Source organism: Salarias fasciatus, chromosome 14 (assembly GCF_902148845.1).
Source record: "Salarias fasciatus chromosome 14, fSalaFa1.1, whole genome shotgun sequence".
Lineage (NCBI taxonomy): Eukaryota > Metazoa > Chordata > Actinopteri > Blenniiformes > Blenniidae > Salarias > Salarias fasciatus.
Window position 1 is genome coordinate 31,362,393 of NC_043758.1, and position 23,671 is coordinate 31,386,063.

Genomic DNA, 23,671 nt, shown 5'->3' on the forward strand with positions numbered 1-23,671 from the left:
AAATAACTTGCATGAAGACAGCAGTTCTGTGTATGGCGGTAACTTCTACAACAAATAAAAACTTCTGCAAAGGTAACAAGAACTTCTACATCCGTGCCTTAAAAAAAGAACATTTGACATACACAATATCCAAACTATAAGAAGAGCCCACTTCTCTAAATATAAGAAATAACATCAGTGGAATACAGAACTTCTCCTTCCTCCTACTTCCCTTCCCTCCCTGAATCAGAGGCAGTGGCGAGCGTTGATTTTCAGAAGAGCAGTCAGAGTGTGAGAGCAGAGGGGAGGCAGACGATGGAGCTAGTCAGGGCCTATGTTAATCGATTAGTCAGCAGTTATACAAATGATGTGAGCCATGACAAATCACGAGAGAGATGCACATCGGATTCACACATGCAGTGCCGGGCGGGTCGACCTCCGCAGAGGCCCGAGTGGAGCCAGGGTCCACTGGCACGGAGGTGTGGTGTGGAGGAGGGAGAATTCCTGCTGCCGGTGGCAACCGCACGTCTGGCCAGAGGAATTACAGTGTGTGTGTGTGTGTGTGTGTGTTCCATGCAGTGGACCCCCCGCTCAGGGGCCAAAGGTTCCAGTAGCACTATGTGCTGTGGTATGTGGAGAAAGCTGCGGTCGGCTGGGCTGACAGGGCCCTCATGTTGCTCTATTTTTTAACTGAACGCAAAATTCTTTGTAGGTAACTAAGATGAGGACCAAAAACAGATGCTTGACATTTAGATGAGCGCCTGCTGGAAAACAGACCAACGTCAATTCTTCCAGCTTTGCCACAGTTTTTGTTTTATAACTGAGGCTTAGCTCACGGAAAACAGACTGGAGCATTTGATTCTAAAAATTCAATTGGAAACAGCAGATATTCATGCTTTCGTAAGAAAAATAATGTTGGAAAGCATGCACAACGGCAAGGGCTCCAGTTACAGAACACTGTTTCAAGTGAAAAGGCTGCATTTTTTTCATTTTGCATTTTATGTGTTTTTCTAACTGAACTGCACACAACGTTGTTGTCGATCTACTTGAACATGAGCAGAAGAACTATTTTACTCTACAGTGTTGGGAATAAAACTAGGCTGAGAATATTAGAAAAAAAAACTTTAGGAGAGATTTTCACAGGTTGTTGGGGGCATTGGAGCAGTGTTGCAAACTACTGTGACTCAAACAGGTTGTAGATTTATCGGTTTAAGAAGATTTTGAGGGCGAAAAACTAAAATAATCAGTTTCTATGAGCTCAGATTTTGAGACTTGAATAGTGTTTTGCATGTGTGTATGTGTGTGTGTGTTGTGTAGGAAGTGGTGACTGGTGTGTGTGTTGTGTGTAGTAAGTAGTGAAGGCTACAGGCGACAGGGAGGAGGAGGAGGAGGAGGAGGAGTTGGGAGGTGGTCTCGGTGCTCCTGCTTCGACTGACGACCCACCCTCTTGAGCTGTTCCTGCAAGTGCTCCCGCAGGGACTCGGGGCAGTTATGGAGCTGGTTCTTCAGCTCAGCGTAGCCCTCCTGGAGGCTCTGCAGGGCCCGGCGCTCGGCCTCAACATTAGCCCTCTCCTAGAAAGACACAACACACACCCACACACAGGATGGATGGACCGCAGCGCACACAGACGGAGGAGAGAGATGCTAAAAAAATCACGCCATGCAAATAGAAAGCTTCCCGGTGTTAGACAAGGGGGGGTGGGGTGTAGCAGTGACTGCAGCTTCAGACAAGAAAGGTGAGACTGGAGTGTGTGTCCATCGCTTTATGAGCACAGTGTATCATCGTCTGAGGAGTTCCCTGCACCGTCAACACATCTGAAGTGTGAGTGAGTTTTGACGCAGAGGGTCGCCGTCTCTCCTGGGCGCTGCTCCAGTTTCATGCTCAGCAATCGATACGAATGTTGCAGTTATTGGATTTGCTGAAGGAAGGGGGAGTCATATAAACCGGACCTGGATGTGATGAAGGAGCAGAGGAGGAGTGATCGTCCTGGGACGACTGTCACTATCCAGTATTGGGCTGTTTTTCTTCTTTTCTCATAAATTACACTGATTTTACATCAGTGTAACCAGAAATCCACTCCTGCTTTAGAGTTTTCACTCTAAATGGCTTTATAGACTCCAACTCTAAAGTCCTGTGAATCTGCATCTTTACGTCTGAGAGCGTGTTTGTCTACACAGTGAAGTCAAAGTTGAGGTGAAAATCAGCCTCTTTAGCTGTGAGAAGTCATTTCATCACAATGTTTTGTGTATGCTATTTTTGTATGAATTTCATATATATGCAGAACTTTTGGATTTTATTTCCCGTTTTTGTTCCGTTTTACATCCAAACTTTCTTGAAAGTGTGGTCCAAGTATCATAATAAAACGTCTCATGTGCCTTCGGTCGTTTGATACTGGATGAAATTCTCCACAGAAACAAAGCTGAAGGTGGAGAAACGAGTGAAACAAAGAAGAAGAGTGAGTTGTGAAGAAGCAGAGAGGAAATTAGTGGTTAATGGATCGTTGTTAGAGGATTTAAAAGGATTTAAAAACCAAGACGGGACCATGCGAGAGCAGTTCTGAACAGAGCTCTGCGATTGGACGATTCTGTGACGCGTGAAGAACCAGGAGGGAGTGGAAGAGCCCCTGAAGGACGGAGACAGCTCAGGCAGTCGGTGTGTCTGTGTCTTCTGTCCCTCCCCGCCTCCCCCCGTACCTTGTCCTTCTCCCTCTGGATGGCGCTCTCCAGCTCGTCCAGCTTGTGCTGCAGCTGAGCGATGATGTCCGTCTCAGACTCGATCTGGTCCAGCTCGGCCTGCCTCTCGCCCTGCAGCAAGGCACGCTCCATCTCCGCCTGGGAGGGGGGCGGGGGGGTTATATAACCATCACTTCGACAGAGACAGCTTCTACATTAACAATAGGTTCTTCAATACCTTCAACAATGATAACTTCTGTGGCAATAATAACTTTTTTAATAACTTCCATGACAACAATAACTTCTAAATCGATAACAGTGACCCTGCTGACCCTCGCTGGCCCCATTTCCCCCCCCCCCCTCACCTCCTGCTTGGACTCCTGCAGCTGCTGCTCTAGCTCCGTCAGGCGGGATTTGAGCTCGTCGATGCGAGCCAGAACGCGGACCCGTTCATCCTCCAGGTAGCTGAGCTCCAGACGGCCGGCGCTGGACGAGTCCTCATGCTGCATGGCGGGGGAGGGGGGGGCACATTGACCAGAACAGTGAAAATCACACACACTGAAGCTGTTCAATGATCTCAGTTCTCATAACATATTTGATGCTCACATCTCATGCAAAGCAGCATGGAAACAACACGTACATCAACATGCATGATGAACAAACGTTAGAGGCAAGAGAAAGAACACTGTTACTCAGAAGAACAAATCTCACCATAAACTTAAGCACTTGTTTTGATGGCAAATGAAATAATTTCTCCTGACCAAATGTTCTCAACCCTATTGGAAACGATTACTTATACTCTCTAGATTTACACAAGGTCATTTCTTCATAATAAACTTTTTTTTAACATGCGAAATCATAGAATTGGGTTTTGTTTACAAAAAGTATAGTTGTATTTATTTTTTCCTGCTTATTTCAAACTTTCAGCAGTTCAGAATTTGTAAAAGTCAAATCACGATATCCTTTATTATTGAAAGAAAATGAAAAAAGGGGAATTTCAACACTTCCTGCTGCAGTTTTTACAAACTTATGACTATTAACGCCAGCATGAATCCTTTATATGCCATATTTATATTATAAATGCATTTTAAAGTGTTCAAGTGAATCAATTCTTACATATTTCACTATTTAGAGCTTGAAAAAAGTCGCTGTGTAATTTGTTATCAAATAATATCTAATATGTAATGTACAATCTACATTTCCATGTATTTCAATAAGTGCTTTATGAAGCAGATTCCTCAAACTCTTGACACTTACCATGAAAACACTACTTGCTACTGTTACAATTTTTTCCGCATATCTTGCCATTTAAATCTTGTAAAACACTCCTGGGAAAAAGTAAGCTACCTGCCACAGGAAGTAGCGGCAGAAGAAAAAGTTGAAGAAGAAGAATATTTGCATTAGCAGGCAAAAAATACTTTGTATACTTATATCAAATATGTATAGTGCCCATTTGTTTTATTTTTACTTCCAATTTCACATTTAAGAACGAGAACTTCACCTCGACTTTGAAGTTTTGTGTCATGATAGAATGTTTAAAATGACCTGTTTTCAGTAACCTCTCTATTTGTTGCACTATAACTGACGCGACCCTCCAGCTCGGATGGAGTTTGAGGGTTTTGCGGTTGGATGTATGATGGAGCTGCAGATAAATGGAGAGCACAGTGCTGAAGAGACGAAGCCATGCCGGCGCCGAGCTGCAGGTGAGCGTGCAGATGGGCGGTGCCTGAGGTGAGGGGGCGTGTCCTCTGACCTGCTGGTCTCCATTGAGCAGCGCCGCCGCCGCCGCCGCGCCGGGAGCCGAGGACGCCCTCACCTCGTGATGGGTGCTCTCCGTGCTGCTGCACTCCTCCTTCAGATTCTCCTCGTCGCTCTCCCGCTGCCGCTGCGCCAGGCGCAGCGCCGCCGGGGACGCCGGCCCCCCGAACAGGTTGTCCACGGACGGTCTCCGTCCCGAGCCGTCCGGCAGACCCCCGGGGAAGCCCGCCCTCACCGGGCCCTGGGCGTCCGGGCCCACGCTCTCTCCTTTGTTGTACTCCGCACAGAGGTTGAGGATGGTCTCCAGTCGCTGTCTCTCCTGCAGGAAAACACACCCAGATGGATTATTCACACTGTTCACCTCAAAGTCTGCGTCAGATACTCTCAAGCGGGGCTCAGTTTAATTTCCTGGACGTGGAGTTGGTTGACGACGCCGCAGCAGCGGCTGATAGCAAATCTGAAAGGAACCGAGATGGAAGCAGAGAGCAGGCCTGATGCTGCCTGCGGCCGATTAGCTGATTCAGCATGGAGATTTCTCAGCTTGTCAGTTTATTCTTTACAGTCTGAAAATGGGTATAAAGTGTTCGCTGGTATTTCCTGAAATCCCTAAAACTCCTGTCATCACCCATCAGTTTCCTCTTCCTTCGGGTCAGACCAGGTGTGGAACCACATGCTACACCGACCATGCAGGGAAGAGCCAGCCGTTACCGCTGTGCTCAGGCATGTGGTCATCCAGGGAGGGGTCAGCAGAGGTCGGCCCACCTATGTGGGGTTTGAGAGACCTCTGACCACCGAATCAGTATTCCTGTCTATAAACGAGCCTTCAGCGTCGGAGGTCAGACAGCAGCTACACCGACTTCATCTCATCTTGATTAAAACAGGGAGTCTTCAGCGAATCCACCTCCATCACATGTACATGTACTTGTATATTTTGACTGTGATCTCCACTGAAAGCATTTAAATAAAAAGAAAATGCACGATCACAAGTCCAACCAATCATTTGTGACTGTTGTTAACATGACGAAGGTTTTCTTAACAATCGCAGGACTCGTGTCCAATCTGCTCCTCATCACGTGGGAGGACTTGGTGAGCCGGAGACACTCACGCCCCGGTGCGTCCACTCCCTCATCCGGCGACGCTTCCCAGCTGTGGGAACATCTGCATGATGAAGAGCTGCCTGCAACCCCACCATCAGCTTCAACCTGTAATCTGGGACCACTTAGCTGCTAACTGAGTGGGTGGGAGTAAAAGACCCTTTTGGGCAACTGTGTTTTGCATTCACTACAACAGAGTGGAACTTTGCATTTTGACTGGCGGCTCCAGGAGTCCTCCTACTCAACATCTGCTTCAGCATGCGCGCTCTCTGATTAGAGCGCTCACGCCTGTCTCATTTTGGTCGGGAACGCTGATTGAAATTGTCGCATGTGATTGCCAGACAGTCCCGAGGCGAGCAAACCTGTCTGACGGATAAGTAGAAAGCTCCGGCACGCATGTCACAGCCTTCAGAAGCGTTTGGCCACAGCATAAATCAACACCAACTCTGATGCTTGACATCAGCAAACTACGCCGAAATGATGGTTCTGATCAAGAGTGCGTTGACAGATTTGTGCGAACACAGTTTTCTCATGTGGTTCCTTCAAATGCCAGAGGTGGCAGTTATTGTTTTTGCTGCAGGAGCTCAGAGAAATCCACCGAGTCTGAAGGTTTCTGGGTTTCTAGGTACAACAGCAGGACTGAGCGTTAATCCCGGTCCTGTTACTTCATGCCAAGCTCCCACGTCCCACTTGGAAATAAACATGTTCTGGTATTAAAGCAAGGTGTTTTCACCGGGTTTGAATGGGGTCACCCAAATGTGAGAGGAAACGGACTTTGCTTATGTGACACGTTTGTCTTCATCAGCAGCCTGGATTCATATAGTCATTCACAAACCCTAGATCCTCACACATCACTGGGAACGACCGGAAGCTCAGGACACGGCTTGGAGCTGGACCGCCACCAGTTAGGCCCAATTCCAAATTAAAACACAAAAAGCTTTTTGTGTTTTAGTTGTTTGTTGACATGACAATAGTGTTCAGACCAAGATGGAGCTTTACGAAACCGTTCGAGCTCAGCTGTCGTGTAGACGAGGGAAAATGACACTTTCTAGAAACACTCAAGCTCCGACTCCTTTCATAACCCCCGGTCCATATTCTCCTGGGACTTGGTAGCTTTTTAGTTTATTGTTGAGAGTAGGAGCAGCACACAATTCTTCATTCATCCATTCAAATGTCTGTGCAGATCCATCTTTAATGTTCACAGAGTATTGTTCTGTCACACATGTTGCAAAATTCTCCAACAGCATAAACTCGTGGTCTGGCTTGCCAACTACATTGCTTTCAGCATTTCTGCCATTGCTGCATAAGTCAAACTTTTCTGAAACGAAAACACAAAAATTCTATTTTCACTCAAAACGTCATCGTGTAAATGCTGTCAGAAGTAAATTAAAAAAAAATGGCACATCTAACCCTAAGCCCCATCTTAATTGTATCCTTATTTCTGTCCGTCTCCTGAATAAAGCGCATGTCTTGCAGTAACACCAACAGTCATGGGGGCAGTGTCGAGACTACTAGCAAATAAAAGATAGCAGAAGTTCTCAAAGAACAACTGTGCGACCTTTGACATCGTTATTTTAAATATTTTCAGATCAATCTTTCAATATCAACATTAGTGTAACCTCCGACTGCTGGTATCATATTGGATTTTCATTGGCTTCTTATTGTCTTGAAAGAGACTTTCAGACTGCTCTTGGTATTTTCCAGTTTGCTGATTTCGAGCTCCACCCTCTGGATTTATTACCAAATGCTCATTCCAAGGAACTGGATGCGTTAGGATATGGAGACACTGACTATAACTTTACAATCAAAGCCATTTTAGAGTTACAGTTTTCAAAATGAAACTGATCAGCTACCAAATAAAACAAGAAGTTGGACCAAGATGTCAAAGAAATCCTTGTCTGCTCGACGAAAGAAAAGGAAAACTTTGATTTACAAGCTCATGAATCTTTAGCAATCAATCATCCCGTTTTTACAACAACCTGCCTGGAAAGCTGCCCTTAAGGCAGCAGTCCTAACACTACCACAACTCTCTGATGGACACCCAACGTGAACATAATCTTTGCTGCTCTTAAAGATTTACAATTCCGATGGGAAAATTACACGTCCAAACCTTTAACCTACAGTAATTCATGAACCAATATCAGATGAGCCTCAGTGAGAACAGAGGAGACTTTACTCACTCTCATGACGGACACGTTGAGCGGCTCAACCCTTGGAGGTTTTCAAGTCAAGACAGAAGACAGATGAACAAACACTGGTTTTTCACCAGGAGGAACATCAACTGACTCCACCCAACAGTTTGACAACAATGCACCACACCAACCTCCCACCAAGGCCCCAGAAGGATGGAGGGTGACGGTATCAGAGCATCGACGTTTCTCACATTCAGATGAGAAACTGAACAGTCAGAGAGGTTCCTATGACACATTTTCCTTTTATTTTGAAATTTATTATTTGGTTGATCCACAATGATGGAGATAAACTTACAATTCAAATTCAGTGTCTGACTATTGGTGGAAACTTGGAGCTACTTAGTAATTTAGATGTAGAAGATGCAGAAAGAAGAGTTCAAGCGTCAGTACGTTGAAGCTGTTGGATAACATTTTTGCATTTCATGTGTTTCCTTGGTCTCATTCTTTATATGTTAGGTATTTTTCTCCTGACCCTTCTTATTACTTCCAAGTCATATGTTTAATTAGTGTTTCTGTTTGGCCTGCTGGAATTTAAGCACTTTCTAACCCTAACACTTTAAATACCGGCTAACGACCAAGCTAATCTGTTTGGACACATGTCCAACTCAGACTGTCAGCTGATGGTCAGCAAAAACATTTTTATGCTCAACTCAAATCCGCGCATGATACAAAATCACGTCAGTACCTGAAACTGCACCTGCTATACGGCAGTAATGGCAGTAAATTCAAAATTATCAATACAAACCTTTCACTAAAGCCGATTATTTGTTAATACTTATCAAAGCCTCGGTTGTTGATCCCGTGCTGCAGACTTTTAAAGAGGAATTTAACAGAAGGCCAAGTCACACCGTCTGCACCAGTATTCAGTGAGATGAACACAAACACGCAGTGGTTTGACTTAACTCTCCTGAAAGTCGTGTATTTGCACACTGTAGTAATCTTTAACGGGCGTCTACAGGAAAGTAGACATAATCTCTTCTTTGATGAGTCATTACGAGCATCTTCTGACTCAGTGCTTTACAACATGAAGAAAAACAATTTTGCAAATGTGATAAAATGATGAAATAGCCTTTTGTCTTGAGGCAATCCTCAGCAACTGAACAGAGTTCCTTAGAACCATCAACTCTTACAGTCGGTAGTCAGAGCTGCTTTATTAGCCGGGTATGCAGCCTGTATAAATCCCACAGAAGAGCTTTTACAGCAAGTCTGGGTGCAGGGTGAAAGTCCTCCAGACTCGGAGTCGATCAGACAGGAGGGCTAAACAATTGTCAGCCAGCAGATTGTTCAGGAATGTCTGAAATCCCACAGTTATCTGAGCTCCAGCTCACGTTCGCACATTCCTCAGGCTCTCGGGTGCCCTTGGCGGGGGGCGGCAGCTCTCCTGACGACTGAGCTGGATGGAGTCAGTCTCAAGCTGCCGATCCAGGCTTGAAATGAACACTGAGCTGCAATTAGCTTCTTGTGAACTGGTCAAATTGCAGTAATTTCGCTGCGCAGAAGCTGAAGCACCTAAAACACTGTTGTTACTTGAAGCTGTGAGAAAAGAAGATCTCTACTATCAGCAGCGCTTTGAGACGAACACCTAATGATTGAGTCTCCACTTCAGGATCCAATTAAAACTGACATGTAAGCACAGACATGAAAGTGGCATCAGTGTGCGTACTCACACAGACATGTTTGAAATCAGTCAGAACTTCACTCCTCGGCAAAACTTGAGCAAGAAAATCAAGACCAGTTAGCTTAGATGGCGTCAAACTGTGTTCGGGTGATGCAACAGTAAGCTGTGGCAGATCAATGGATTTTGTTATTATTTAACTGGGTCAAGACAAATGGACTCGTTCGTCATTCAGCCAGTCGTTAAAGACGTATTGATGACTGAAGGAATGAACAGTGATCGTCTATTTTTGCCTGGCTTCACAAGAAAGAGAGAGAGAAATGTATTGATCTTGTTTATGCAACGTTCCAGGGAAAATGTCAAAGTTCTGTTGCATTTCAGTAGTTCATATACAAATCAATGATGACGGCAGTTGTTCAATTTTTACATAAACAAGATAAAAGCTACTTTCTGACCTGCAGAGAACTGCTATTGCTGTCGAAAGTTATGGTTGAATAGCATAAACGACACAGTTTCCAGTCGATCGTTCTTATGCAAACGAGCTGTGTGCCTCCAAGTGTGCTTGACGGTCCTCAATAAATGTTGAATTTGACGAAAAAAATGAAAACAGCAGTGCCCTGTCAAACAGAGGAATCAAATAGTGGGTATCAGAGATCATACAGGGCACTAAATGCACTCTAAACTGCCAGAGAAAACTAACTCTTCTTGTTAAAGTCTTCTTGTTGAGTTTAGTTTACCACCTCTTAGCTGCCACTTCATATCCAAGCAACAGAACCACAAGTAGAAATCCTCTTTGTTCCATGTTGTTGCTTTTCTTCACTGTAGCACCATTCTGCTGTCCTACAGTGACACCTAGTGGCCTGATACTTTGATATATACGCCACATGATCGGATCAACAACCAAAGTGTGAAAAAACAAAAACAAAAAAAAAAAAAACAACCAAAGTGTGACTTAAACCACAAGTACAAAGCATTTTCCACAATATCAATGAGAAATGTATCTGATACCTAGAAATTCTCTTATAATAAAGCTGGCCATAATACAATAAAAAAAAAAAAAATACTTTTTAATGTCTAAATCAGACAAACATTATTCTATTGTCTGGAATAAGTCTCCCATTTTAAAGAGCTTAGAAATGACCTCCAATAACATTGTGAAGTATTTCAATGATAAAAGGTTGAGATATTCTCCGTCTCTTTGCGGTACTGTACTGGGAGCAGCTCTGTTTCATTTGCTTTCTACAGTAATGGCACCACTGTGAGGAACACCCCGGTTCAGTCATTCCTGAACGTACTGTACGGAGCCGGCGACATCCCACTCTGTCACTTTTCTCCCGCGTTGCTCTTTTCTTCCTTTATTTTCATCTTCTAGCCGTCAACACCTCCTGCGACTCTCCCCTGGGAGCCGGCGTCTCCTGTTTTCTCTCACGACCTTTAATTTTCCTGCCCCCGAGCACCCCGGGGGGTCCTCCTCTCCACCCCCCCTCCTCCTTTTCTTGTGCGTACCTTTGATCAGAGCGGTTACTTTTAACAAGTGTACAGCTGTATTCTGCTTCGCAGGCGTAAACACCAGTGTCTCGTAGAATTTCAACAAAGCCTTATTCTCTACATATGTGAAGATGTATATACATACATCTGCGGGTTGTGTGAGGCTGGGAACGGGGACTCTGAAAAACAAATCCCATTCAGGATAAGACTGTGAGGCTTCGTCGCATCCCAGAGGAGGAACAAACAGACAATTCTTACAAAGCCACCTCTGTTTTTTCTATTACGTTCGCTCTTCGTCTGCTCCCACAGGAACTCATGAGCATCAAAGCCAGTGCGGGGAGGACGGGCGGGCTCTCCGGTGGCCGCCAGCCTCCAAAGCTGGTCCCTAAATGAAGCTGTGCAACGCCTGCTCCCGGCGGGGGCAGGTAGCTTTAAAAAAAAAAAAAAAAATACCCAACCCTCTTTGACTGGGACCCAAGCTTTACCGTCCCCCCCCCCCGAGGGCATCTCTCAAAGTGAAGGCCAGCTTCCAGTTACCATGTCAAACACTTTCAGCACACAGTGAGAGCATCAAAGGCTGAACGCAGTGACTAAAGGCGGATTCTTTTCACATTCTCCTGACACTCGTGGGGATAATCAGCAGGCTTACGGTTCGATTATTGTTACAGGATGGAGATAAAACCCAGAGCGCAAGATGTGCGGCAGGTTACATCAGCTTTGTGAAGTTAAACAATTTGCTACGCGCGAGAAATTATGAGATTAAATATCAATATCCTCATGAAGAAGAGGGGGAGAAAACACAAGTCAACAGCAGCTGCTGGGTTGTATAGTCAAACAGTGTACTGTATAACCATGTGAGACTGTTTAGCCGGAGGAGGTTTAGCGAGCGCAGCAGCCAAAGTAAACAGCAGAGAGCTGCCCGGCTGTCAAACTGAAGGATGCTCACAGCAGCCCGGAGCACAGCGCAGACAATGCAGCAATCCCTCATTACAATAAAGGGAAAAAAACAAAAGGGCTTTGTCTCACAGATTGTCTTGGCATTGATTACACTTGTGGAGCTGTGAAACAGCGGCGAGCGCAGTGCTAACGTGACTGTGCCAATTCACACCGAGCCGTCAGTTTGAACTGTGGACACACGCCCGCTCCTCGTTGGTCTAATAAATCAGTGGAGCCGTTGTCACAGCTTGAAGGTTTGACCCACTGAACCGACTAAATCAACCAACGTCAGGAGCTCCGGGACGCCTCCTTCCATCTCATTACTACTCATTCCACTCAGAGAACCACTCAAAGCCTCATTCCGTCGAATTCCACCAAAAGGATGGCTTACTTACAAGGACTGGGTCAAGCTAAGAATTTACTTTGTTTTTCAGTTTCATAGAAGGTGAACATTTGAGCTCCACGGTCAGTAAAGAGACATCAAAATCCGTTTACATGACAAAATCTTGTGTTTCTGTTTGTGTTCCAGAAAAATGTTCCCTATGGAAACATCAGATTCGACACGGGAACACAAGAAATAGTAAAAACGTGTCAGTTTGGACTCCGCGACACCACTTGGTGCTGTGATTCTGTGTCCAGAGAATAGTACAAAGTAAACATACGAACACATTTTAGCCCTCTTTCCTCATCATGCAGGTCCATTCAGTATGTGTGTGAGTCATGTCTCTTTCTATGCAGACGACGATGTAGTAAATGTACATGTACAATTTGTTGGAGAAACACAGGTAAATTAAAAGGGGGGAACAGCTCAAACACAGTTGTGTTTTCAGAGTTGTTGCACTCTGTAAGCCATCCCCAAAAAGTGGCCATGGGTCATGTAAACAACCATCCTTAATACAATAACTATTAAAAACTTTGCTGCTTAAACAGGAACTCAATCGAGCACATACATTTTGCACGTGTTTAAAATTAAAGATGATTTTCACTTCTTCCGAAAACCCTTCCAAGATATAGCTAGCCACGAGTTCAAGATAAATGTAGACTGGTCAAGAGTGGGGCTGCGCGGTATACACGGTATGATGGTAGAAACTATATAAATTTGGCGACGGTAGAGACTTGTAATGAGTGTGTAATATTTGGACCGAGCATAAAAAAACATGTCTCTTTCGACAGGTAAGAAAGCACGAAGTACTTTTAAGCTAACTTTTCTCATCTTTGTTCTAAACAAGCTGATTGCTCTTTAGCTGTGAATCCAGAAATATCCATCTCCAACAAGAAAAAATCAGTTGTAGATCTTCTTTACTTTCCAGTCACTTCTTGAATTCATTATCTTGAACAAAGACATCAGATTCCCCTAAATAGGTCTTTGGGATCTATTTCCGTATAGCAGTATTAGTGATGTCTTTGGTGCGTAGCAGGCTTCTATCTGATTCTCCAGTTCAGAACAGAAGAGATTTACACACAGAGAAATTACATAACCCTCCATGCATGAATACATGGAAAATATTTCTCATGGAAGCAGTGTGAGGGTCTGAATGTCCTACTTGTAAACAGCTTGTAACCACACGGCATCACATGCACTCAGAGGGCCTCCTCACAGTGCACGTATTATCCAAATCAAACCCAGAGCATGATCAGAACCTATTTAAATCTGGTCTGGGAGCAGCGGCAGCTGGCTGAGCTCTGGTAATATTAGCAGCGGCATCGGTTACCTTCACGAGCGCCGCCACGCCGGTGAGGAGGACGGGCTTCTCCCGAGTCAGGGCCAGCAGGTACAGCACGGCCTGCTCCCGGCCCTGAGCTCGCCGCAGCGCCGCCGGGCCGTGGTACCGGTCCATGGCGAGGTGTTCGGGGAGCTGCTCGCCGCTCGGCTCCTCCTCTGCTCTACGACGCTCTCAAAGTGGAGCGAGAGCAGCCACCTCCCACCTCCTCCTCCCACCACCTTCAGCAGGTCCTGTGAGAGGTGGAGGAGCCGGGGAGTCGGGGAGGGCACATTACCGCATGAGGGGGGACGTCCTGGAGTGGGAGGCAGCAGCAGCAGCAGCAGCAGAATGCTGGCTGATTCTAAGAAAAGCAAAAGAGGGCTAACTTTACACTGAAGCACTTCACTCCGAACTGAGGAGTAGTTCAATCCAGGCCAGGAGGACGAGGAGTAGAAAAGCTTTGAAGTGCGGCTTCATGAGGCTCTCGCTCAAACTTTAACTTCTTGTAATTATTCCTCTTTTGACTGTTGAATAATGGAACACAAGAAGAGCTTTGAACATCAAGAGGAGGCAAATACAAACTGCCTCTAAACAGTTGGATTTCATTTACAGCGCGGGCTCCAAGTTTACATTTCAATTAACAAGGCAATCACACACACACACACACACACACACACACACACACACACACACACACACACACACACACACACACACACACACACACACACACTGACTATATTTTCCAGACAGTAAAACTGTACTTACAGAGCAATGTTTCAAGTGAAAACGCGTAATTTTTGCACTTTTGTCTCAAAAAAGTGTGACATTTACATGGAGACGGAGTCCAACATGGCAGGCACTGATACATTTGAATATTATATTATATAAGTTACTTCTCGATATAAATCACACGACCAGCCAAACTTTTGAAAAAATGTGACATATCGCTCCAAAACCACGGTAGATGATTTGGCTGCCAGATGTCAAGTGAACATACGATAAGCTTCAGGAATATTCTGAAAACATTAAAATTTATGAGAAACAAAAACAGTTATGATGCTAATGTTATTCTCCAATATAACAATGTTCTTCAGCTTTTCCCAAATTTCCACCGGCTGTCACTAGATCTGTTTTGTCCTGTGGCCACCAGGTGCAACATGACTGTGCATGTATTTAAATTCTTCCATCGGGTGATCATTTATGTTTTGCAAATTGATCGCACTTTTATTTCAAATTTCCAGACCATGGATACATGGTGCATGTAAACTAAATGCTACAGCGGCAGATATGAGAGCTTCAAACTGGGTAAACGTCTCTGTCTTCATGCTTCCAAATGTCCAGAAATATTTTGTTTGATTAGTTGACACTGACTACAGTGGTGGTCGCAGAAGCCAGCGTTTCATCCAAAAGATGCTATCTGGACCCGTCTGTCATTTGTCATTCACTTCTCATCTCCCTGCTGCCCTCCCATGGTCACTGGTGGCACTGCTCTGTTGGTCCGTACCCAGAACCCTCCAGGAGACGGGCAAAAATGCTGAAGAAATAAACACAGGGTACGGAACATCAAGAACAGAGGAGCTTTACGGAGATTCTGGTTGGTTTTATGAAGAAGAGTTAACTCAAGTACAATGGAAGTAAACGTGTCTCATTGAGAGATTCCGGCTTCCTGCAGGTTAACCCAGGACACGTTTACAGATCAGGATGATGAAACAACAGAAGTTCATTTCTATATTTTTCACGTGTGTGTTTATTTCATCACGATCTCTTAGTCAGACAATGTAGTTCAGCCTGAACGTCCTCAGCAGTTCATCCACGTGTTCCTAAATATACTGTATTTAACAATCGCCAACAGAAAAGGGAATCAAGCGTCACATATATACAGTAGTGGAGCCTGAATAACAGATAAATAATTTGGGGTGATTTTGCATATTTTGCCTCACCGAAGACTCTTTGTGCATTTCAAACATAAAAGACTTAAAACAGCCTCAAGGAAGAGTGGAACGTCTCTTTGTTGTGTTGTTCAAATCTTCAAGTGCGGCAGCACATTCTCCATCCACAGACCCAAGAAGAAAGACGTGGATTTGAAGAACCGGGACAGCTGCTGGAAATATTCTTCAGAAACACCTTTCACCTTAAATGTGGATACGTTGAGCACATTTTAGACATGTTTTTCAGCCGCTGACTGCAGGTTTGGAGGGGAGGTGGATTTCCACTGGTGGACTCTGCAGTAGTGTGGCCCCCTCTAGTGTAGAGGAGACGAAACGGCACTGCAGCAGACGACTCTCTCCTCATTCCCTATTTAAAAGCCTCAAAAACAAACGCCTCTTCTCTGACAATCGATCTGAAATTGACTGGGAGAATAAAGGCGACGTGAAGCGACGCTCTTTCTTCTAAAGCTCACTCTTCTGTTCAGTCGAGCAAATCCACACGTGGCGTGTTTGCTGGTGTCATATCAAAGACGGGATTACTGCAGCTTTCCTTCACACAGGCAGCGAAGACATGTGTCTCTGCCAAAGATGAAAAGTCACCGACTCGACAGTCTCACCCCTCTCCGTCTTTTATTCATGTTTCCCTGTTGGATCTTCAATCGAAAGTTATTATTTGGAAGTGCAAACTGACAGATGCTGACGGCTGAGGACATTTGTATGCAGGAAGACTTTTTATTTAAAAGAAAAAAAAAAACTGTAGGAATTCATCTTGAGGTGTTCCGGTTCAGGGTGCCAGAGTAAGTTTTGGAAAATATTTACTGAATAAAGTTGAGTGTACGTGACGTTTCATTTTATGATACAAACAATGAGGAAGATGAGACCAACATCAGCTGGGAAATGGAGATGAGGAAGAGCTGCCCCCTGGGGGGCACAGAGGGTATTGTTCAGGGGCTTCAATCACAGGGGGGGGGCAGAAGGAAGAGGTCGGTTCCCTCCAACAATAACTTGACTGTCTGTTTACGTGATATCATGCAGACTAATAGCAACACTAATCTGATTTATGTCGGAGGAACTGAGTGGCTATTTTTACTCAAAGATGCAAGACGCAAATCAAAAGAGGAAAACCTTGAGAGTGTGCATGATGTAGATGTAACCTGATGATCTGATAGAAACTGAGCTTGACTTTGTACTAAACACATTTCACTGCATGTTATAGTGAGTATAGTTGTATTTGTGACAAATAAAGGTCACGACTCTTGACTCCCCCGTGACCCTTGATAGCTAGAGAAGAGCAAACAAGCTGATTTGTGAATCCTCAAACCATCGACGTCACGCAATAGAGACGCTGAAAATCGCAAAGAAGCTATCTGAAGGACAGGTCAGGGGAGAAAGTCAGTGAAACCCATTGAGAGTAGTCCCTCTGGAAGTCTTTATTAAAGATGCATTAAGCAATCTGCAACCTTTATGGACCTCCGACAGCAGTCAGTGGGGACTTCCCTCTCCACAGGACACACACAGAGAGGATAAACCTTTTTTTTTCACTTCCTCTCGCTGCGCCAACGCCGCAAATCCAGCTAATCGGAGTGGAAATCACCCAGGAGTTCCTCACAAAGAGACACCAAATCACTGCGCGGACTAAACGCCGCTCAAAATAGCAGCTGACTAAGTGGTATCTGCACTTCTCTGTCAGCGGCTATTCTGGGTGGAGAGAGGAGCTTTATGGCTTTTTTTCAAACAGAAGCCCCTCCAACATATTACTGATAAAAGACTACTCCTTTAAAAAGAAAAAAAACTGCTGTAGTCTGTTGCACCAAGACTGATATCAACGGTACAGGACAGTGGATCAAACCAGCGTGTGTGTGTGTGCATGTGTGCGTGTGTGTGCCAAGCACGCTGCCACTCGGTACATATGCCAAGCGAGTGAGCCAAGACGGCGTGCTAGCGAGACGGAAACATGGACAGAGCGGTGCCAGGCCGGGCAGGACTCAGGACAGCCGGTCATTAGAGGAGGGTTCACCTCCTGGCCGCCTGGGGGAAGCGGCGTCTGGAGTTTTTCCCCGTCGTTTGACGCAGGGATCGTTTAACTGATGAGCGTTGTGCCAGAAATGCTGACTCACACACACCGTCAAGTGTAACTGTGAGTGATCGGGCTTTGAAACAACGAAAACTTGAAGGTTTTTCTTACTAAAGAATCAAAAGGGTTGCAGACTGAAAATATATTCTTTGGATATTAGCATGCTGCTGCTAGCTCGCTAAGCTCAGGCTTGTTTTACAACCTGAAGGCACAATCAGTTCATCTCTACAATGAACTCAAAGATCTGCTTCACTTCACTTCACTTATTGAAGCCCTAATTAGGAAGTTACTGGAAGATCTCGAGCCTGAATACTGCATGCTGGTATCATAAATACTAACCTCCAGAGTACTGCAGGTAACAAAGACGCTTCGAAGAACCCACCAAAGTAAAATAAATCACAGTTCAGTCTTTTGTATAACGTGCATCTGGGACTGTCTCTGACGGCCATGCATCTTCAAATAGATCTAATCCATTATTGGAGACTTGCACAAGTCAACCAGTGAGTCCATGGAGGTCCTTTGGGTCTCAGCCTGGCTGATTATGATTGATCCTCCTGCAACCGGAAGAAACCCAAGAGCATTGAAATCAGAAAGTCAGAAAGTCTGAACTGGCTTCTCTTGATGTGGAGGGGGGAGTCTATGTTGGGAGTGAAAAAGTGCTGCTGATCCAGCGGGCCGTCAGCGTTAACCTCGGGTCTTAACACACATTAAGATGAAGAGGAGGCCTGAACGCTCCCCAGTGTGTCACTTAAAAAAAAAGACACTGGCTCGTCCACTGAACGCCTTCGATGGTGCTTCATCCCGACTCTTCTGCTCAGAGTCTTGGCTTTTAACGGCTCTCGTGAGGCCAAAGCACCATTAACGACTTTCCATTCATATTCAGCGCTCAGTGCAATGTGGAGGATGTTCGGATTCATGCAGAACAAGGATCAGCGATTTCAGCGAGATCAACAAGACGCATGAACTGACCAGTTTAGAATGAAGACTGAAGACTGAGAAATTCTGCTGAGCTTTATCTAAAAAAGGACCAAAGACTGAGAACATTAAAGGGTGTTCTGCTTTGATTTGTAATATTTATGAAGGAATAAAGTCTGTCTATACTATCTTTCAAATCAGTGGCGGACTAGCTTGAGCGCAGCTAGCGAACAGTGTGTGGTTGGTGCAGGTCAATATGCTCATTGCTCCGGTAGAGTGATTACATGTCAGTTTCTTGTGTCAAGCCTACAGGCTGCCTGCTTTTCATTTTCCAGATGAACATCGTGCTGAATCCTGCTGGCTCACGAGGCATTAACCGGCTAATATTTCTGGCTCTGACTAGCGAGGGTACAGACGTTTAACCTTTCAGCAGACTAGTCGTGTGCGTTGTGTAATATGATGGACTGAGCTGCCAATATTCAAATTACCGCTGTATTGTTGTTGGGCTGAATTAGCCTGGAAGCCGCAGTGTAGCGCTAGCTACGTGAACCAAACACGCCGATTACAGCATGTAATCGACCCACACTCCCACCCATCGCCAGCCTCCTGATTCAGCGTATCCGTGCAGCGCTGCGATCCCCCAGCGGCCCTCCGCTGCCTCTGAGCTGTGTACTCCTGTTGATTTCACAATAACACTCATTTTCTTTCCCCCTGCACCCTCGCTCTCCACATAACTTTGTTTTTTGGTAATCAGTTGTGTGAATGAGTAGCAGGCTGTGTGTGAAGTGCTCACGGGCTAGAGAAATAACGAAATCTCATCATGACAGTGAGTCAACTGTGACTAATTACAGGCCCTGCAGCTCCACGCCTGCTCGAGGAGCTGCGAGCTCCTGCAGCCGGAGACGGAGCCAGCGCCAAACATCCTGCCGAGGAATCTGTCCTCGGAGCGTCTCGCAGGTTCTCCACCGCCGGTCACATATCTAAAGTCAATACTGCTCGTTTTGTGCCTGGAAGCTGGACTCGTCCAAAGGTTGCTGTGGCTAACAGCCGTTCGCTGTTTGACTAATAAAGAAGTCTTCATTATTTACAGAGAGAAAAAAAAAACCAGAAACCTAAACACACAACTGATTTATAACAATCCAGGAAGGCTTTTTAACTCTGTACCACAACTGAATTCAATTAACTTTGTCCCTCTAAACCCCACAGCAACTCCAGTCTGAACTATCAAACCGCTCACTGTGACGCATATAAAAGTTCAAATATGAAGATAAAATATTTGCATTGCGATACGATTATTATACTAAATTGCTGCACGCCACTAGCTTAGCCGAAAGTTTCTAAAAAGCAAGGCTGAAGGCAGCTTCCTGGAAAATCAGTTTCCCAAAGCCTGACTTTTACTCTTCATTAGTGATGTAATAAGCTCAAGATTCAATGCGATTCATGATAACATGTCCACAATAGGTGTTTCTTCATGATTTTTTTCAACAAAATAATTTTAAAAATTGTGACTGAAGTCTTACTTCCATCAAATTTAACATTACATATTCTGGTCTTTTTCCACTTTGTATCAAATTAAACATTGTATTTAAGGGTTGGTACACTCACTGACTGTACAGCACAAACTAAGGTATATTCACTTTTCTTTGGAAAACAATAACTTAAAATATCCCTTGTCTTTACAAAATTAAACTAAATTAACTGAGTTTTAACACAAATCTCACAGACAATAAACTATGGAGAAAATGTCTTCAATAAACAATCAAACCTGTCAGTTGTTTTCTCACCATTTTCACATTCCGACCTCAGAAACCCAAATAACCCAACTTTTGATTGTCATTTTATTTCCCCCGTTTTGTGTGGTCTGCAGGTGAAGCAGCATTAGAACACAGATGATCTTAGATATTGTTTTTCTTATTTGTGAAAACAGCGTTTCTTGCCTCCATGTGATAATTAGGAGTCTACCCATGTTGGCAATTACAGCTTTTCCCTGCTCCCTGTTCAGTGTTAGTGTCAGTGTAGGACGGAGGGCTGAATACACACACTGTGTTATTGTGGGTCCTCCATAGGCGGCACCAGAACATGACCTGCAGCTCAGAGGAGGAGGGCAAGTCATGTCAGCTCGAGCTGCACTCACTTTGGAAAAACTCTAATTACGAGCAGGGCGGACAAACGCCTTCTCACGCAGGCACAAACACACAGAAAGGCTTTTTGTAATGGACTTTTGTCAGCGCTGGCTCATTCAGACAAGTTCAAGATGTCCACCGCCCTCTCCCCCCGCGCTTCCCGTCTTGTTTGGGAAACAACAAACAATGCGGTTGCTACGGGCTCATGCGGGCGCCCTCAGACCACACGTCTGCAGCAGTCTGGACATCCGACGGCAGAGCTGCGGACCGCTCAGCCAGAAGGTCTACCAGGCCGCGCTGCCTTCCTCCAGGAGGTCAGAACTCCGAGAGACAACTCCCACTGTCTTCAAACACACCGAACATCGCATCCTCCTGAAGCTTCCAACAACTGACCACTAGCTCAAAAGGCTCTGGTGAACTGGCCCTGTCCTGCAGGTCATGAAAAAAGTCATATGAGCAAATAAACCAAGATGTGGAACTTTCTCTCGGCTTAAGTACAGAGAGAGAGAAAGAGGAAAAAAAAAATGAATAAGAATATATCAGTCCGTCAACCTCTTCTTAGCTTTGAACGTTCATTCGTACATGAGGTGGATACTTGGTTGGTTTAGTATTTACACAGCTTAGTACCCTCTAAAAACAAACAATATCAACTGCTTCCGCAATCCTATGATACTGTACCGAACACTCTCTCACCTTTATTCAGAATAATTTCACCTTTCACCAAACTTAATGCACCATTAACATTTTGTGAAGATATAGAACGTTGTTGCACACGGAGTATTCTGTAAATAGAAACATCTTGGGGCACACACACACACAACTTGGCCAACGACGGCAATTTGGTTTCTGATATCCAACCCTTAAGATAATATCCAATCTTCTATTATAAGAATTAACAGCGCACTGTTCCTTGACTTTTGCTTTTTTTGTGTCATTTTCTTGAGAAGTTGACTGATATCTTGGTTATCTAAATATCCAAAGTTAAAATTGAAACATTTGATAGTTTCCTGAAGCCCAAGGTGACGACTTCATGGCAACGGTCCAACTAAAACCATCTCTGTTTTTATATCCTCAGCCTCTACTGACCATGGCCAACGACGCGCACACACACTGCACTTTATCAGCTGTGGCGGGGGGTTCGCTGCCTTGCTCAGGGGCATGTAGTGCAGATTATGGGCAGTGTAAATGTCATTACTGGAGAGTTTCCAGCAGTGCCAGCATTGACGCAGTGACACTGATACGGCTCTGTTGTGGTTTATCTCGATCTTACAGTACAACAAGTCCTCAGAGTCCTGTTCTTTCGAGTCTATGAAAACAAACGTGACGTCAAGTGACTCGACTGTGTAGCATGTAAACTGTCTCTGACTCTATCTGCACTGTGATCGTCAGGCAGGTCGCTGAAGAGTTCACTGACACAATACTGACAGAAACATACCAGTCAACAGATCTGTGGATTAATCATAAAAAAAGAAAGACACTTCACGGAAGGCCGTTAGATTTGTTTCATCACTGAAGTTCAGAAACTACTGGGATCAGTAAACAGATGGAATTAGTTCTACAGCAGAGTTTTCGTTTGCGTGGTCCTGACTTACCAGTCTCTCCATCTCCTGCTCTCGAAGTCTCTCCTCTCTCTGTCGCCGGTGGTACTCCAGCAGCTCGTCCTCATTGTCGCTGATCTCCGTGATGCTGTTCTTCCTCTCCCTCATCCCGGGGTGGGGCCGTCCGGCGGACATCTTCCTGTGAGTCCGGGGACTCGCCACCGGAGACGAGCCCGGCAGGGAACCCAGGCTGTAGGCGGGCGACAGGGAATTCCCAAAACTGGCCTTCCGAGCCCCCACGCCGCCGCCATTACCCTCCATCATCATCGAGGTAGGCGATGGGCTGCGAGCTCGCATCCCTCTGCTGCAGGTCGGTTCCTCCGATGAAGATCCCGTCTTGCGCCGAAGCCTGGGGCTCTCGGGAACAAGCTTACCCAGGCCTGAGGGGCTGTCTGGAGTCCTCAGTGCGGGGATGGTCCCTGGTAAAGCTCCTGGTAGAACTGGAATGCCTCTCCGAGACATGGAGGGACTCAGCGGGGGCAGCTCCCTCATACTACTGGCCGCCGAGCCGCAGCCATTCAGCTCCATGTTCCTCCGCGCCATGCGGGGGCTCTCGGGGGGCTGCAGCGAGCGTGGGTGCTGCTGCAGCGGCGATCCTTGGATAATGTGGACGATGGGGTCCAGGGGGGGCTGGAAGGCTCGGGTAGGTTGGGAAAGTTGCCTGGAGGGGCTGGAGCTAAGCGAGCAGTCGGCGAGACTGGTCTGCTCTCTGAAGGGGCTGGCAGGCCTTTCCTGGAGCACCGTGGCAGTCTTGGTCCTGGGACTGGAAGGCGACGGGGATGGACAGGTGGGGAACTTGGGAGTGAGTCTGGGGCTACTTGGCACATTATTTCTACTACTGAGAGACTCACTGGAGGACAGAAGGGGGGTCTGTCGAGGGCTTTCAGACCCATCATGGCCCAGTCCTCTGCGACTGGGCTTGGGGCTCGGAGGAGCCTCCGTTAAGACCTTCCTCTGCAGCCGGGGGCTTTCCTGGACCTTCGGTCCCGCCCCACTACCGCTGAAGTTAGGCAGTATGGTCCGTGGCTGGGGCACAGGTGGAGGCTGGGCGGTGAAGTTGTAGCTAGAGGAGCGTACAGGCACTGGCGGCAGAGAAGAACTCTGGTCCTGGGGTCCTCCACTTGGAGACGGGCTGGTAAAACTCCCACTGCTGGCCGCTGAGGGGGAGGAAAGCGGGGAGAAAGGGGGGGACGTGTTCTCGTAGCTCGACCCGACGGACATGGCGCCCGGGCTGGTAGGAGGGGACAACAGGTACCGCCCCCCTCCATTGACCATGGGGGACAATGGTGAGTGGGCGACATTGTGGCCTCCAGGAGGCTTCTTTGCCTCTGAGGACGAAGGCTGGGGGTCATCCATGACTAGAGAGTCCATAATCTCCTGGAGATCCTTCTCAATTGAGCTGACAATAGCGCTGTGCTCAGACTGGACTCTCTCTCCAGGAGCGGGGGGACACTGGGCTGGGCTGGCCTGGTGATTCCCATTGACCAAACTCTCAGAGTCTAAATAGAGAGAAGACAGGAAACAACTGTCAGGAGGTTCAAAGCACAACGCACGGAGTCCAGGGTCTCATTTACATGACATTTCAATTGAAG

General features: G+C 45.9%; 1 protein-coding gene across 4 annotated transcripts in view; it reads right to left on the reverse strand.

The window, feature by feature from the left end:
* phldb1b (pleckstrin homology-like domain, family B, member 1b) overlaps nt 1–23,671 on the reverse strand; it is a 72,460-nt gene that overhangs the window by 17,909 nt on the left and 30,880 nt on the right. For 3 of the 4 annotated variants that reach the window (XM_030109364.1, XM_030109365.1, XM_030109366.1), the window contains exons 6-10: nt 22,074–23,578; nt 4,406–4,729; nt 3,018–3,155; nt 2,674–2,811; nt 1,423–1,551 (exon numbers count right to left, since the gene is read on the reverse strand). In XM_030109364.1, the coding sequence (XP_029965224.1) occupies nt 1,423–1,551; nt 2,674–2,811; nt 3,018–3,155; nt 4,406–4,729; nt 22,074–23,578 (2,234 nt within the window). The remainder of the gene's footprint in view (nt 1–1,422; nt 1,552–2,673; nt 2,812–3,017; nt 3,156–4,405; nt 4,730–22,073; nt 23,579–23,671) is intronic. The other variant, XM_030109367.1, reaches the window with a different exon arrangement.